This window comes from Salvelinus alpinus, chromosome 37 (assembly GCF_045679555.1).
Source record: "Salvelinus alpinus chromosome 37, SLU_Salpinus.1, whole genome shotgun sequence".
Classification (NCBI taxonomy): Eukaryota; Metazoa; Chordata; class Actinopteri; order Salmoniformes; family Salmonidae; genus Salvelinus; species Salvelinus alpinus.
In genome coordinates, this window is record NC_092122.1 from 15822768 (window position 1) to 15839855 (window position 17088).

Genomic DNA, 17088 nt, shown 5'->3' on the forward strand with positions numbered 1-17088 from the left:
CATTTTCAAAAGAGTTCAAAATATTGGACGTCACAGGTCTGGTATTGACTTTACAAACTTTATAATTTCACTCAGAGGAATAGTTGGAGACCTCAGTCGCAGCCTGCAGCCATAGTACTTGACCCGACTTGCTTCGAATCAGTTTCATCATTCATAGCAAGACAGATGAATGTAGCCTAGGCTCTCAACAACAAGGAAGAGGTTTATACCATATGACCATACAAACCTCCGAAGTGCCTTATTGCTATTATAAACTGATTTCCAACATAATTAGAACGGTAAAAATAAAATGTTTTGTCATACCCGTGGTCAGCCAATCAGCATTCAGTGGTCTAACCACCCAGTTTAGAAATGGTAAATATCAACATGTAAAACCAGAAGAAAATAGCAGAAACACAGAACAGGGACAATGTCCTCACCAAAAGCTTTCATAGCCATCTACTGACAGGCCTACAGTTATACAGGCATTTCAGGACAGCCGTTCTTGCTCATGGCATCAGTGAAGAATAGCCTTATTTATAGAGAAGACACATCCAGTCCTTGTGACCCATATTCAACATGAAAATATTACATGACATGCGTGTCAACTCTAGAGATCTCTTCCCCAATGGAATGGATGGTAGAGCAGTATTTCAAAAACAATCACTCGTTTCTGTCCAGGGAATGGGCTCGTTTGTTTGTCAATGGAATGTCCACGGTTTTAATTGATTTTAGGTAAAACATATTGTGCAGTAGGCTAAGCTCAGGGATAAGTCCATCCACTATTGCACCAACCAATGAGGGTAGCGGTAAGAAAGAGCCTCAAGTTTAATTTAGACCTATGTTTATCTAAGCAATGGCGGAATCATAAACAGTCTACATCTATGCCTGAAGTAGCAAAAAAGGTGATGAGGTCTCAAACAAATGTTTTGAACATAGTAGTATAGTTATTGCAATTCTTTATTCCAACAGTTTCTGGGCCAATTACCAAATTGGAAACATCATATGCACTCAGCTGGACATAGCATTCAAACACAATGCTGCAGACAGGCGACAAGGTGTCAAATAATGGGAGGATTAAGCCAATGAATATGGCCCAGAGAAACCATTTGTGTTGCTGGACAAGCGTAACAAAGGGGGCTACTTTGTTGCAACTGCCTGCATGGGTGGTTACACACCGAAGGCTGGAACTGATGAGCCAGCGTGGACAACGACCATTGTTCTGCCTATAGGCTAAATCGGAAATTATTCTTAAACTTTTGTTAATTAGGCAATCCACTGTAGCCAATGTGCTTTGTGATTTCAAGGTAGTCTATGCAAAAGTTGACAATGTTTTAAATTTGATGACGACAGCTTGTGTGCTATGCGGAATTGTATGAAATCGTGCAAGAATTCTCAATACAAATTGTTGCCATTATATGTATGCAGACCAATTCTATATCACTGTAAATAGTGCGTTTGACATTTAGTTACAATGTCGCAATCGCAGATAATATTACAGTTAGTGAAGTTCACGGATAACCATTGTTTCGTCCCCCAATGTATCACGTTGCGGGACGAAGCAAGGACAACCACTTCCCTTACCGAGGAGCAGTAGCTTGACCTCTCTTGCGGCTTTCTCCCCGTCGTCCCGCAAATTCCTGTCGATCATTTTACTGCGCTCCACCGCCGCCTTATCGTCCGTGCTCAGCGTACACCCCATCCTCAAGCAAATCCTCCGGACCCAAGTGATGCAAAAATATCAAATATATACAGTAACAACATGCAAAGGATAAAAAGCGAGCCAGTGCTCCCCGAGACCCACACACGCCCTTGTGTGAAAGCTATCGGGTCGCTTGGATTGACACTTTTATTAAAGATTTTTTTTAAAGGACCAGGAGTGTGCTTCTCCAGTCCACTATATTCCTATGCTTTCTGTCAGTGTAAGCTATTTCTCTTGTCGTGGCATAAATAGTTTTAAATGAAAACAGTTCCACGGCGAATTGCTCTCTCTGTCTCAGCGCGTCCGTCTTTCACTGCCACAGTGAGCTCTGCTCATTCAACTACAATTACCATCAGCTGGCTACACGAATACTTCCTGTTTCAGTTTTTTTCTGTCAAAATACCAGATTGACCGTTGAGTCAATATATTGTGGTCTTTGGAAATGCCTAATACGGCAAGTGACATTTGATATCACATGAGAAAACAATGTACTGTACTTTACTGCTTTCTTGTCTGTGTAGAAAATATTATAGGGTACACTGGGGCCATCCCACTTCTGACACAGATATAGCTAAACCAAGGAAAACACGCTAATCACCCCCATGAGAGACCTCAAGAGTTATAGCATACGGTTCCGGGAGATTATTAGGCTACTAGGGTGTTATAATATATTTTCATCATCAAGCCATGAGGGTTGTTATAGGATACGTGATTTCTTATTCCACGGCTTTATTCTGTGATTCTAGTAGCCTACTCCAAAAGTTAATATACAAGTTACAGTAGAAATATAATTAATTAAAACGTTTTTAGTTCCCAGAATAAAACAATATCAAAAGGGTACGCAACACCTGAGTTGTAGTTGCATTTCTGCCACCTGGTGGTTTTATAGAGAAAAGACTGATCTCCATGGACAGACCCCTTCTCCACCTTCTGATAGAGATACCATATGAATAGTCTGCATCACAGGAGACTGCTGAGGGGAGGATGACTCATAACAATGGTGGGAATGGAGTGAATGTAATACACGTTTGATACCATTCCATTTCTTTCCAGCCAGGCATGCAGGGAACATTTCCAGCATATCTTTTACATAACATTTTACTTTCAAATGGGGATGTTTAGGAGTACATGCAAAATAATGGTGGTGACCCCTGCTATTCTAATGGTTTCCTATAAACAGATTTCCCTTTGTGACCACAGATACAGGCCAGGTGCTGAGGAGAGTAGAAGAGGTAGATACAGAATTGTAACGTGGTATGAGACAGCTCCATACAGCGTTACAGCTTGGCTAATGGAAAGCCACAGCACCCATTTTTCAACTAATCTGTTCTTGGTGATACTTTCTTCGTTCTCGAATGTCCGTGCCCAGTTGGAGGTGGTTCCCCACCTGTGGTCTGTCTGTCTGTCTTACAGAAAAGCCAGGAAGATGTGGTGAAGGAGATGGTGAGCCTGGCCAGAGAGACCATCGGACCAGAGGCTGCTTTCAGGAAGGTGCTGATTCAGGAAGGTGCCAACCTCGTCAACGGGAATCCGGGTGGAATTATTCAGTAAGATTCCTGTACAGCTGCCAATTCAGTTTTCTGGTGAGCCAGTTGTTGGATAAATTGAATTCATACAAACAAATTGGATAAAAGTTTGAGGATCATATCAAATATAAAATGTAATTCAATTTAAGCTGATTTAATATACACTGCTCAAAAAAATAAAGGGAACACTAAAATAACACATCCTAGATCTGAATGAATGAAATATTCTTATTAAATACTTTTTTCTTTACATAGTTGAATGTGCTGACAACAAAATCACACAAAAATTATCAATGGAAATCAAATTTATCAACCCATGGAGGTCTGGATTTGGAGTCACACTCAAAATTAAAGTGGAAAACCACACTACAGGCTGATCCAACTTTGATGTAATGTCCTTAAAACAAGTCAAAATGAGGCTCAGTAGTGTGTGTGGCCTCCACGTGCCTGTATGACCTCCCTACAACGCCTGGGCATGCTCCTGATGAGGTGGCGGATGGTCTCCTGAGGGATCTCCTCCCAGACCTGGACTAAAGCATCCGCCAACTCCTGGACAGTCTGTGGTGCAACGTGGCGTTGGTGGATGGAGCGAGACATGATGTCCCAGATGTGCTCAATTGGATTCAGGTCTGGCGAACGGGCGGGCCAGTCCATAGCATCAATGCTTTCCTCTTGCAGGAACTGCTGACACACTCCAGCCACATGAGGTCTAGCATTGTCTTGCATTAGGAGGAACCCAGGGCCAACCGCACCAGCATATGGTCTCACAAGGGGTCTGAGGATCTCATCTCGGTACCTAATGGCAGTCAGGCTACCTCTGGCGAGCACATGAAGGGCTGTGCGGCCCCCCATAGAAATGCCACCCCACACCATGACTGACCCACTGCCAAACCGGTCATGCTGGAGGATGTTGCAGGCAGCAGAACGTTCTCCACGGTGTCTCCAGACTCTGTCACGTCTGTCACATGTGCTCAGTGTGAACCTGCTTTCATCTGTGAAGAGCACAGGGCGCCAGTGGCGAATTTGCCAATCTTGGTGTTCTCTGGCAAATGCCAAACGTCCTGCACGGTGTTGGGCTGTAAGCACAACCCCCACCTGTGGACGTCGGGCCCTCATACCACCCTCATGGAGTCTGTTTCTGACCGTTTGAGCAGACACATGCACATTTGTGGCCTGCTGGAGGTCATTTTGCAGGGCTCTGGCAGTGCACCTCCTGCTCCTCCTTGCACAAAGGCGGAGGTAGCGGTCCTGCTGCTGGGTTGTTGCCCTCCTACGGCCTCCTCCACGTCTCCTGATGTACTGGCCTGTCTCCTGGTAGCGCCTCCATGCTCTGGACACTACGCTGACAGACACAGCAAACCTTCTTGCCACAGCTCGCATTGATGTGCCATCCTGGATGAGCTGCACTACCTGAGCCACTTGTGTGGGTTGTAGACTCCGTCTCATGCTACCACTAGAGTGAAAGCACCGCCAGCATTCAAAAGTGACCAAAACATCAGCCAGGAAGCATAGGAACTGAGAAGTGGTCTGTGGTCACCACCTGCAGAACCACTCCTTTATTGGGGGTGTCTTGCTAATTGCCTATAATTTCCACCTGTTGTCTATTCCATTTGCACAACAGCATGTGAAATGTATTGTCAATCAGTGTTGCTTCCTAAGTGGACAGTTTGATTTCACAGAAGTGTGATTGACTTGGAGTTACATTGTGTTGTTTAAGTGTTCCCTTTATTTTTTTGAGCAGTGTATAAAAAAGGCTGTTGTGGAAGCCTCTGTCTCCACAGATCACTCCTACCATTGAGGACCCAGACGTGGGCAAGGACATTGAGAGGATGGTGAAACAGGAGCTGAGACCTGCTGGACAGTGACTCTCTAGGCTGCTCCTGTAACCTCTAACCTGGGCAGCAGTCTAATTAGCTATACTGTCCTTCGCCTGAGTTGTGATGCTGTGAATGAACATTCTAACCTACTTTCTACAGTTGGGGACCATCTTCACAAACCAACACTCGACCCCAAGCAGTACGCTAACCAACAGAATATGCTTAAGGGAAACAGCACTCTGAAAGACGTGTCACAAAACAAACAATACCTCACAGTGATGGGTTGCAAAGAACTGAACTAAATAGTGTGTGATAATGACATACAGGTGAGTGAACAGGTGATTAGAATTCAGGTGATTGGGATCTGGAAAGTGAGCTGCGTTCAGGGGATCTACGTGTTTGAGGGTGTGAGTTGGAAAGTGGGCTGGAAAGTGAGCTGCGTTCAGGGGATCTACGTGTTTGAGGGTGTGAGCTGGAAAGTGGGCTGGAAAGTGAGCTGCGTTCAGGGGATCTACGTGTTTGAGGGTGTGAGTGGAAAGTGGGCTGGAAAGTGAGCTGCATTCAGGGGATCTAGGTGTTTGAGGGTGTGAGTTGAAAAGTGGGCTGGAAAGTGAGCTGCGTTCAGGGGATCTAGGTGTTTGAGGGTGTGAGTTGGAAAGTGGGCTGGAAAGTGAGCTGCTTTCAGGGGATCTAGGTGTTTGAGGGTGTGAGCTGGAAAGTGGGCTGGAAAGTGAGCTGCGTTCAGGGGATCTAGGTGTTTGAGGGTGTGAGTTGGAAAGTGGGCTGGAAAGTGAGCTGCGTTCAGGGGATCTAGGTGTTTGAGGGTGTGAGTTGGAAGCAGATGTTACAGTGATATCAATTTAAAAAAAATTACTTGGCCATGAACAGGATCTTTTTCACTTACTAATACACTGGAGCCTTCAGTGGCCTCTCAGTTAAACTGCACAGGATCATGCTGCTGGCCATCTGATGGAGAATACAAGTGAAGAGAACATAGTGATGAATACTCATTTGAAGCTCTGAACCCCTGAGTTCTTCGATAGCTCAACAGGTTAGTGCTGGAGATCAAGCCAACTCCAACACGGGTTTGAATGCTAGCTTTTCCCAAGATGTTTGTATTTAAGTTTTCGAGACTTGTCTGGTTAAATATCACGGAGGAGCACTTATCAGATCTCAAGAGTGGCTCATGAGGTATATGCTGGGTTTTACACACCTGAGCCCCACTCAGTCTGTCTCTCCTTCATGGTGAAGTGGAAGGAGGTGTTGCTGGATCCAGGATCTGGTAAGTGGGCTGGGGTTGCCCAGGATGGTGCACTGGTAGGGATACCCCATAGGGGAGGGGTAGATGGGGGCACTGGCTCCCCTGCGGATAGTGGGGAGGAAAGGAGGGGCTATTAGCAAAGGTGAAGACAAACAGGGGTATTAGAGAATCAAAAAGAACAGGACAAGGGCTAACGCAGGCATCTACTACATGTGAGGCACGGGTTCAAATCCTGCAATTATTATCTTCAATCCTCTGATCATTTGCATGGTTAGATATCATGTCATGTCTCAATGGGTTAATGCACACTCATTCAATTCCTAAACAACCAGCTCATTGACAGACACTATGCGCCACAGAGGTACAGCTCACAGCACATTTTTTTTTAACCTTTGACAGCTCTTCCAACCTATGTGAAATGAAAAGCAAACGAGACTGATCTGAGAATCTTGCGCCTGTTAATAATCATGGCAGTAGTCTGAAATGGTAATGTTAGTCATGACCCCAGTCTTGCAATGCCATGAAATATAACTATATTCACTAGATTTAATTGAATATATCTTCTAATGTAATTTCTAATATATTGTAACTATTCCAATAGGTTTCACATGAAGAGAGGCATGCTTATGTGCCTGTTTGCAAAGCAAGGACCAAACATTAAAATAGGTTTAGAACTTTTATTGTGGAAATGGAATGGAGAGAGGAGGAAGCCAAGCTCTGTAGATGAAGGATCCAACAGGTGGACTGTAGTGTAATAACACATAATAGCACATAGCTGTGGTAGGCTGTTGTGGTGATGGTGTCATTCTGAAGCATCTCAATGTGTGAAAGACAGTCACTTCAACCAATATTTTACTGACAGTATTTGTTGATGTTGACAATTAACATTTGCTTGATCAGCCTCTTTCAGATAGCAGTTTATTATGTAGAATGCACATGCTGCTTTGGCATATTGAACAAGGAATCACACATAAGCTTTATTTATGTTTGGCCCAGGTTTGTGCACCTGTTGTAGTGATTCTTCAGGTGGAGTTTGATGCCCTCCTGTGAATTAAATACATTTAAATAAAAATGTGTAAGTTAGCAGACGCTCTTATACAGAGTGACTTACAGGAGCAATTAGTGTTACACATCAACAGGTTTTGAATTTAGTCAGCTCAGGGATTCAAACCAGAAACTTTTTGGTTACTGGCCCAACTCACTTAACCACTAGGCTACCTGGTGCCCGTAAAGGGGAAGAACAGGGTGTGGCAGGTCAGGAGGGCAGAGGAGGCTGGTGGGAGGTGTCATAGGAGGATGGACTAATTGTAATGGCTGGAATGGAATATATGGAACAGTATCAAACATATGGAAACCATACTTTTGAATCCTTTCCATTAATTCCAATCCAGCCATTACAATGAGCCCATCCTCCTATATGTCCTCCCACCAGCTTCCTCTGGGTCAGGGTGGTTAGTAAAGTAGAGATATGGATGTGGGACTGAGGGTCACCTGGAGGGAAGAGGAGGAACCTATTAACTCTAAGATAACAACACCTGAATAACGCATGTCAGTACGGTATTGCAATAATAAATACACCTGTTCAACAAAAGATGTAGGTCTGTATTTGTAACACCAGGGGGCATATTTGTGACACAGAATCTCCCACATACTGAATGACCTGACATTTGACCAGACCGAGGGAGAAGATAACTCCAATATCACTCAAATTTATGGCTGTCATAAACATGGTTTGCCATAATCATATAATCAAGATTACGCTTCTCCTTCTTCGTTATCAGCATGGGATTAATAAAGGTCTGCAAATTCCATTGAAAACATACAGTTGTGGATATATTATCTGAAAAGTACCCAATTTGTCTCCTCCGACACACCTCCAACAGTGACAATCTCATCTCTTCCTCTAAGCAGGGGGAGAGCATAAAGCAACCCACATCCCATCAGGAAATAATATTAGAATAGAATATCCAGTTAACACAACATGATATACAGAGACCTGCTCTCTATTTAAATGTACAGAAATCACAGTGCCTCTCAGAGCATATCCTTCCTTCTTGACTCCTCCTCAGTTAAGCAGAGCTCTAATCAGCTGTCATATAGTGTAGTGATATCTGTAGGTCATGAGTCATCATCACCAAACCTTCAACCCCCAGCAATCACATTATTATATACCTCTTATCAGTAGGTGGCCTGGTTTAGGACCAGCTACATCTGTCTGTACTTGTCCTTCAGTCTCAGTCTCTCGGTCTCTCCACTGGCACGGCTGCTGCTGGGACCTACATACACCCACAGACAGAAACACACACCACCATGGGTTGCTGTAACAAGCTGTGTGGGCTAAAGGCTGGAATTGGGGCTGGAATTGCAGTGGCCATATTAGGTATTATCCTTATCCCCGTGGGGAACAATATCATCCGTGAGACTGTTACAAAGGTGAGTGTCAGCTGGCTAGAGCTGTAATCATTGTGGAGGTTAATCAAAGTGCATGAGAGGTGGGCAAGAGAAAGGTCCATTTAGGAAAAAGTGGTTTTCTGCTAGCAAGAAAGGGACTTGACAGTAGATTCTAAATAGTAAGTGAAAGAAACATCTTCATTTGTTAACTCTCTTGCATTACTAGGTCCCAGGTCATATTTTCCAAATGCATCTAAAAAGTTGACAGCCACTTTGGTCATAACTTAAATAAATGAGTGAAAAGATTGCTGCTTTACTTAAAACCAGGGCACTGTGTTGAAGCAAAGTTGATGTCTGTCTGGTGAATGCAGGAATCGGTCATCGAGCCTGGGACCACAGCCTGGGACAACTGGGTGTCTGCAGACGCACCTGTGTACAGACAGTTCTGGCTCTTTGACGTGCAGAACCCACTGGACGTGGTGGAGAATGGGTCAAAGCCAAAATTGGTGGAGAAAGGGCCCTACACATACAAGTAGGTCCCTACTCACTCAAATGTCTCTAAAAGATCCACAACATGATGTATATACGATGTGCATCATCTCTGTTAGGTGATTTCAATGCTGTATAGAGGGAGAAAACCTATGGTGATCATCACTTTCTATTCTAAATATAATTGGATGACTTTGGATTATAAATTGCTCTTTAATATCTACAATTACTATAGATGAAGAGAAAACACCTATATTTGATCCAATCTAATATGATATAATGTACGAGAGACTAAAAGTCACTGGGTGAGAAAGCAGGAGATGAAAGGGTGGGTGCCACTCGTCCGTGTGTCTCTCTCTACCCATCAGGACGCGGTACCTGCCCAAAGAGAACATCACGGCCAACCCAGAGAGCCACACCATCTCCTTCCTGCTCCCTGCGGGGGCCATATTTGAGCCCTCCATGTCTGTGGGGTCTGAGGAGGACAGTGTCACCTCCCTCAACCTGGCTGTGGCTGTAAGTGGGTGACACCTCATTACCTTGTGATGGCTCTCTACTTGTCTGAGTGGATGTTGTGTATTCCACCTCTGTCGGGATTACTTTGTCTGGAGTAGAGAAAAGGGACATTAAGGAGAGCTGGGGTTGAAGGGAACCAAGTGTCTGGAATGTACGAGCACAACCTAAGTTATGGGGCCCTAGCTTTCACTGTTTTTACAAACCACAACTTATTTAGTTGTGAGTCTGGCTGTGGTGGTCTCACAACACTCCAGTGTTATTGTGAATGTTTGGTTGAAGTGCACATGTACAGTGCCTTCGGAAAGTATTCAGACCCCTTGACTTTTTCCACATTTTGTTACTTTACAGCCTTATTCTAATATGGATTAAATCGTTTCCCCCCCTCATCAGTCTACACACAATACCCCATAATGACAAAGCAAAAGCAGGCTTTTAGAAATTGAAATAACATCAAATTGATCAGAAATACAGTGTAGACATTGTTAATGTTGTAATATTGTAGCTGGAAACAGCAGATTTTTTTAAGGAATTTCTACAGAGGCCCCTATCAGTAACCATCACTCCTGATCCAATGGTACATTGTGTTAGATAATCCAAGTTTATCTTTTTTTTTTTACCCCTTTTTAATGGTATCCAATTGGTAGTAGGTACAGTCTTGTCTCATCGCTGCAACTCCCGTACGGACTCGGGAGAGGCGAAGGTCAAGAGCCATGCGTCCTCCGAAACACGACCCAACCAAGCCGCACTGCTTCTTGACACAATGCACATCCAACCTGGAAGCCAGCCACACCAATGTGTCAGAGGAAACACCACACCTGGCGACCTGGTCAGCGTGCACTGCGCCCAGCCCGCCACAGGAGTCGCTAGTGTGCGATGAGACAAGGATATCCCTGTCGGCTAAACCCTCCCTAACCCAGACGACGCTAGGCCAATTGTGCACCGCCCCATGGGCCTCCCGGTCATGGGCCTCCTGGCCGGCTGCGACAGAGCCTGGGCTCGAACCCAGAATCTCTGGTGGCACAGCTAGCACTGCAATGCAGTGCCTTAGACCACTGCGCCACCCGGGAGGCCCAAGTTTATCATTTTCAAAGGCTAATTGATCATTAGAAAACCTTTTGCAATTATGTTAGCACAGCAGAAAACTATTGCCCTGATTAAAGAAGCAATACAACTGGCCTTCTTTAGACTAGTTGAGTATCTGGAGTATCAACATTTGTGGGTTCTATTACAGGCTCCAAATGGCCAGAAACAAAGACCTTTCTTCTGAAACTCGTCAGTCTATTCTTGTTCTGAGAAATGAAGGCTATGCCATGCAAGAAATTGCCAAGAAACTGAAGATCTCGTACAACGCTGTGTACTGCTCCCTACACAGAACAGCGCAAACTGGCTCTAACCAGAATAGAAAGAGGAGTGGGAGGCCCCAGTGCACAACTGAGCAAGAGGACAAGTACATTAGAGTGTCTAGTTTGAGGAACAGACGCCTCACAAGTCCTCAACTGGCAGCTTCATTAAATAGTACCCGCAAAACACCAGTCTCAACGTCAACAGTGAGGAGGCCACTCCGGGATGCTGGCCTTGATTGCGGGAGTGTGGCAGAGATGGCTGTTTTCCTACAAAGTTCTCCTATCTCCACAGAGGAACTTTAGAGCTCTGTCAGAGTGACCATCGAAGAAAAAAAAAGGATGATCAATGGAAACAGGATGCACCTGAGCTCAGTTTCGAGTCTCAGCAAAGGGTCTGAATATTTATGTAAATAATGTATTTCAGTTTTTTATATGCAATACATTTGCAAAATCAAACCTGTTTTTGCTTTGTCATTATGGGGTATCGTGTGTAGATTGCTGAGGATTTTCTTTATTTAATACATTTTAGAATAAGGCTGTAACCTAACAAAATGTGGAAAAAGTCAAGCGGTCGGACTCCTTTCCTGGAGGCACTGTAGATAACAGATTGGGACTTTTGTATCCTATATGTTCAAGGATCTATAAGGTTAGAGGCAATAAATACAACCGTTTGTAGGACACAGCCCTCTCTCGCATGTCACCATGTCAGTCATAGAACGTTGCTGTTGTAATCTTCTATCTTTATGAGCCAGGGAAGCAGTAATATGCATGTGTGCTGACATTGTGTAATGTACTCGTTTTGAATAATGGAAATGCAACTTCATTTTTCTTCTCCTTCCTTTCAGGGTGGGTACAAGTTGTTTCCCCCATGGGCACTGGAAGCTGCAATAAAGTTAAACAATGTCTCACTCTTCCAGCGACGGACAGTGAGGGAAATACTCTGGGGTTACAAAGACCCCATTCTGAAAGGGACACTGGGACTCTTTTTTCCTGTAAGCTCACAGCATTTCATTTTCATACACCTTCCCTATATAGAATAATACAAATCCTTTATTTCGTTTTATATATACATTATTTAATAAAAAAATTACCAATTTAGATTATTTATGTAGACATTCACTGAAAATGTAAGAATAACTTAATGAAATGTAATGTTGTGTAGCTACCTAACTGTACTATGGTGTGATGTGCTCTTTCCTCAGTACAACGGCACCTATGATGGGCCATACAGTGTCTTCACAGGCAAGGATGACATCTCTAAAGTGTCTATCATTGACAGCTGGCAGGGGGAAAAGTGAGTCTATCTTGAGCCTCAACACACTAAAGTTGATGGAGAGTTGTTGTGAGGGTTGAATCCAAATAGTGCAATGAGTACACACTAACCTTCCCCCCACATCATAACAGGGACCCATGATGTAATTCTCTTACCGTTATTCCGTTACCGGATGTAAATCCACTTCACCTACTGTAATATCAATAAACAAAATAAAAAATAAATCTACTGTAATTCTGTTCGAAAAATGTGCATCTGCACAGTTCTAGTAAATGTGTTTTTGTGACATTTTCTGTGTAAATTGTTCAAAGTAGTCCTTATGTATTAAACTTTGAAATCAATGATTTTTGTTTGGCATACATTTTAAAGTGATCTGAATCTGTTACATCTGAGTCTGTTACCATTACCGTAGGGTCCATATTGTCAATTCAGTCTAATGACATCATGGATTTGCAGCATCATCTGTAGAATTCTCCTGGCAAACCACGTAAAACCACATGTCTTTGGTGATTGTAGGCAGGCACGGACTGGCTATCTGGTATTTTGGGCAAATGCCAGATGGGCTGGTCCATTTGTAGCCCAGTGGGCTTGTCTAACGAGTTTTTTTTGTTGCCCCAAATAATTATCTGGCTAATAATGGGGGCCTCAAAGAAAAGAAATAGGCCCGTGTGGGGGCCTCAAGGGGAAAAAAATAGGCTGGTGTGTTTGAAATGCCAGGGCCAATTTATTGTCGCAGTCCGCCCCTGATTGTAAGTAGTTTTTGTCTGGGTCCTATTACCCAGTAACTGATGGTTTTAATGATGAGCCCATTTCTCTCTAATAGGAAGGTGTCTTTCTGGAACAACACATACTGCGACATGATCAACGGCACAGGTACAGTCACTCAAATACCCAGGCAGCAGACAACTTGCATTGCATCACTGTCTTGTTGAATTACATTTTACTCTATCATCACACAACCGAAACATTTCAAATGCGTAAGAAATTAATTAAGAACACTGGAGAATCATTACTAAGTCATCTTATACTCCCGTGGTTAATATATTAAATTCGATGTTCTTTACCATTGTTCTGACTAACTTGTATTTTCATCAGATGGCTCGTCATTCTCTCCCTTCCTGGACAAGAAGAAGCCTCTGTACTTCTTCTCCCCTGACATCAGCAGGTGGAGTGATCTGTTCTTCATTTACCTATTGGGGTGGATAGTAATGTTCAGATCTCATGTAGACTGTGGTGTTATGGTAAACAAAGACAAGTGGAGATGATAACTGATTTAGGTTTTGCAATGGCCCTAATTTGTAAAGCAACTTCTATCAGCTTTAATCCTGTTCACTGCCATCATACAGCCAATAGAAATGTACTACTTGTTTATCATACCCCTTAAAGTCTGGAAGGGACTTTTCACTATGTCCTTTGGCCTAATATTCACAGATACTGTAGTCAGATCTGGAGCCATATGCAATGAGCATCTCAGAATAGTGCTGATCTAGGATCCTCCCTCCATGCAATCTTATTCATTAATCTAAAAGGCTGAACTGATCCCAAATCAGCACTCCTACTCTGAGAAGCTTTATACATACATTAGGGCCCCTGATCTTTTATTCCCATCCTCACTTTTGAAGATGCCTTTCTAATCATGACCACAAGAGGTCAGGGCACGGCAAAAACAAAGAGCCTTGTCTCCTAAAAGCACTGTTCTTCAATGTCTTCAGGTCTGTGTCAGCTGAGTATGAGAGGAGCCTGGACCTGAAGGGGATCGAGGTGTACCGGTTCAAACTGCCCCCGCTCACCCTAGCCTCCCCTGCAGTCAACCCAGACAACCAGTGCTTCTGCACGGACCCCGTGGTCACTAAGAACTGCACATTGGCCGGAGTCCTGGACATCAGCTCCTCTCGTGGTGAGGGACACGGGCTCCTGCACTGCTGGACATCAGCAGATAAAAATCATATTATGATCTAATGATCTATTAGCACTGTATGAATGGCACAGAAGTCTAATAAATTCATATTTTAGTCATGTTAGCAGACACTCTTATCCAGAGAGACTTACAGGAGCACTAATAGCAACTAGCAATTACTGCAGTTCCGTTGGACTATAAGCAAGTCCCAGAGTTTTTCCTGGTCAGGGACAATTGTGGGTTCTACACATACTATATGCATGTACTGTGTACAGTACCACGTGTCCATCTTTGATATTCTCAACCAGGACAACCAGTCTACATCTCCCTGCCTCACTTCCTGCATGGTAGTCCATATCTGATTGAAGATGTGGAGGGCCTTGGTCCTAGTGAGGAGCATCACGTCACGTTCCTGGATGTGGAACCGGTGAGAGCCCTGTGTCCATTCACCTTTCACCTCTGACCTCTAGGACATGTCAAATGAACTTCCCAACTATGCAGTCATCTGTGAATATGCTAACGCTCCCAAAAAAGTCTTAGCACGCATGGTATTCTTGTGCTGTTCTCTCAATAAGCGACATCCTTTTGCTCTCGCATCTATTTAGATTTTGACAGATCATGATTGTCTGTTGCTGGCGTGAACAGTACAGTAGGCCTAACTGTTGTGGGAATAAATGTGTCTGATTTGGTGTTTGTTTGTTTCTGTCAGACAACAGGGTTCAGTCTGAGGTTCGCCAAGAGACTACAGGTAAACATGATGTACGGCCCCTCCAAGATCATCACGTAGGTTTAATGTCTTGGTCTATTATTTTCCCGTACTTTACTATTGTATATACAGCCACTCATCCAAGGATATCTCTCTCTCATTACATATTCTCCAGGGTGTTAAAGAAAGTGAAGGACTACACCATACTCCCTATAGTTTGGCTAAACGAGGTAAGTCATTTGAGCTGTACTTAAAAAAAAATTCACCTTTATTTAACCAGGTAGGCTAGTTGAGAACAAGTTCTCATTTGTAACTGCGCCCTGGCCAAGAAAAAGCATAGCAATTCGACACATACAACAACACAGAGTTACACATGGAATAAACAAAACATAGTCAATAATACAGTAGAACAAAAGAAAACAAAAAGTCTATATACAGTGAGTGCAAATGAGGTGAGGTAAGATAAGGGAGTTAAGGCAATAAATAGGCCATGGTGGCGAAGTAATTACAATATAGCAATTAAACACTGGAATGGTAGATGTGCAGAAGATGAATGTGCAAGTAGATATACTGGGGTGCAAAGGAGCAAGATAAATAAATAAATACAGTATGGGGATGAGGTAGGTAGATAGATGGGCTGTTTACAGATGGGCTATGTACAGGTGCAGTGATCTGTGAGCTGCTCTGACAGCTGGTGCTTAAAGCTAGTGATGGAGATATAAGTCTTACTGCTGCCTGGTCTTACTTCTAAAGCTTTAACTTGCCTTTGTTATTGCATATTTCCAAAGTATTTCCTGAGTATATAACCTCTCGTTTCTGTACATGCTATACCTCAACGACTGTCTGTTTCTACAGACGGCATCCCTGGATGACGAGACAGCGGACAGGTTTAAGAAGGAGCTGTTATCTCGTGTTGACATGCTGGAGACGGTGCAGTTCACGCTGATAGGCTTAGGGTCAGCAGCCTTTGTGCTCTGCATAGTGGCACATTGTTTGGTAAGCAGAAACAACAGCAAGCTTGTGTGAGAGGGACAATGCTGCTGTACAACAGAGGAACAGCGGGGGTACAAGGATGTCAGTGTGCTGTAACTTGTCACCTTAATATCACGCACGTTCTTAATATCAGTGTTATTTACAATGGGAAAATTCTTGCTCTTTTATATAGCGAGGATATATTGTAGACATTGTGTGAGTTAGAACTTACTTTTTTTGTACAAATTCTTATAAACTGTTCTTTCATGTTATTGTAATTTGATTTGCACACACGTCCCTGCTAGATTTTGGTCAGGGATCTTGAAAGCTAGAATATACAGCGGTTGAAATTGCTATGACCTTAATGTAGCGGACATTCATGACTCCAATAAAAATAAATCAAGCTGATTCAAATGTATTCAACTTAATCTCATCTCACGCTGAAGTTGAGCCATGAATATCAATGGAGGCAGGAACGGGAAGGAAGTGAAGGTATTTTTTTATGATACCCTGCTTCTCAAGGGGTCTTAAGTAGGGTTATAACACGGTATGAGTCTAGCAAAACTGGCCCTCATCCCCATGGGAAGTAACCAGCTTAGGTTCTCTCATTGCTGGAACAAACCGCTCTTTTGTACATTTGAAGCCAAATTATTCAGTTTCCCTTTCACCTCATGTGGCCCGTAAATCAAAATGAGAGTGAAAACACCCCCATACGGATGATTATTCTGTGGTTTCTGCATGGCACTCGGGTTTGTTTGGTGAGAAAGCACTGATTTTGCCCTGCAGGAAACCTCTCTTAGTTTTAGGGGGTGTTAAATGACCATTTGCCAATTCCCGGGGCTCTTTGATACTTCTGTCTACTCTAGAGAGTACAGTAACAGTGGAAAGTGAGATTGAAGGAGACATCTTTACTTGCCTTAGCGCTCCTCAGCTCTCTCGCCTTCTCTGCACCAGTGCACTCTGTAAGGAAGCCATTTTCTTTATAAGCCATATTTTCTAAGATGTGTTTGAAAATTAATATTAAATACTGAATATGAATCTACAAACGGAAACTAACCAATATGTAATGCTAGTTATAACAGCAGCTACTGATATCTTCATTTAAATATTCTGAAGGAAAGTAGGCCAATTTGTAAAATATTTAAACTTGTGGGTACCTAATAAATCACATTGTAAATCTATTCAGCTATCACTTGGAGTCATTACATTGTTTCTC

General features: G+C 43.3%; 2 protein-coding genes across 2 annotated transcripts in view; one reads left to right on the top strand and one right to left on the bottom strand.

Moving 5' to 3' along the window:
* LOC139565667 (guanine nucleotide-binding protein G(i) subunit alpha-1-like) overlaps positions 1-2077 on the bottom strand; it is a 28523-nt gene extending 26446 nt beyond the window's left edge. Inside the window, exon 1 of the mRNA XM_071386157.1 lies at positions 1564-2077. Coding sequence (XP_071242258.1) covers positions 1564-1681 — 118 coding nt within the window. The 5' untranslated portion in view covers positions 1682-2077. The remainder of the gene's footprint in view (positions 1-1563) is intronic.
* A 6404-nt stretch (positions 2078-8481) lies between these two features.
* LOC139565763 (platelet glycoprotein 4-like) lies at positions 8482-17045 on the top strand. The gene is made up of 12 exons (XM_071386301.1): positions 8482-8718; positions 9048-9208; positions 9534-9681; positions 11870-12016; positions 12227-12318; positions 13121-13170; positions 13393-13462; positions 14010-14194; positions 14503-14621; positions 14904-14977; positions 15076-15130; positions 15756-17045. The coding sequence occupies exons 1-12, from the start codon at positions 8596-8598 to the stop codon at positions 15924-15926; spliced, it is 1395 nt and encodes a 464-aa protein (XP_071242402.1). The 5' UTR covers positions 8482-8595; the 3' UTR covers positions 15927-17045.
* Positions 17046-17088: the final 43 nt, after the last annotated feature.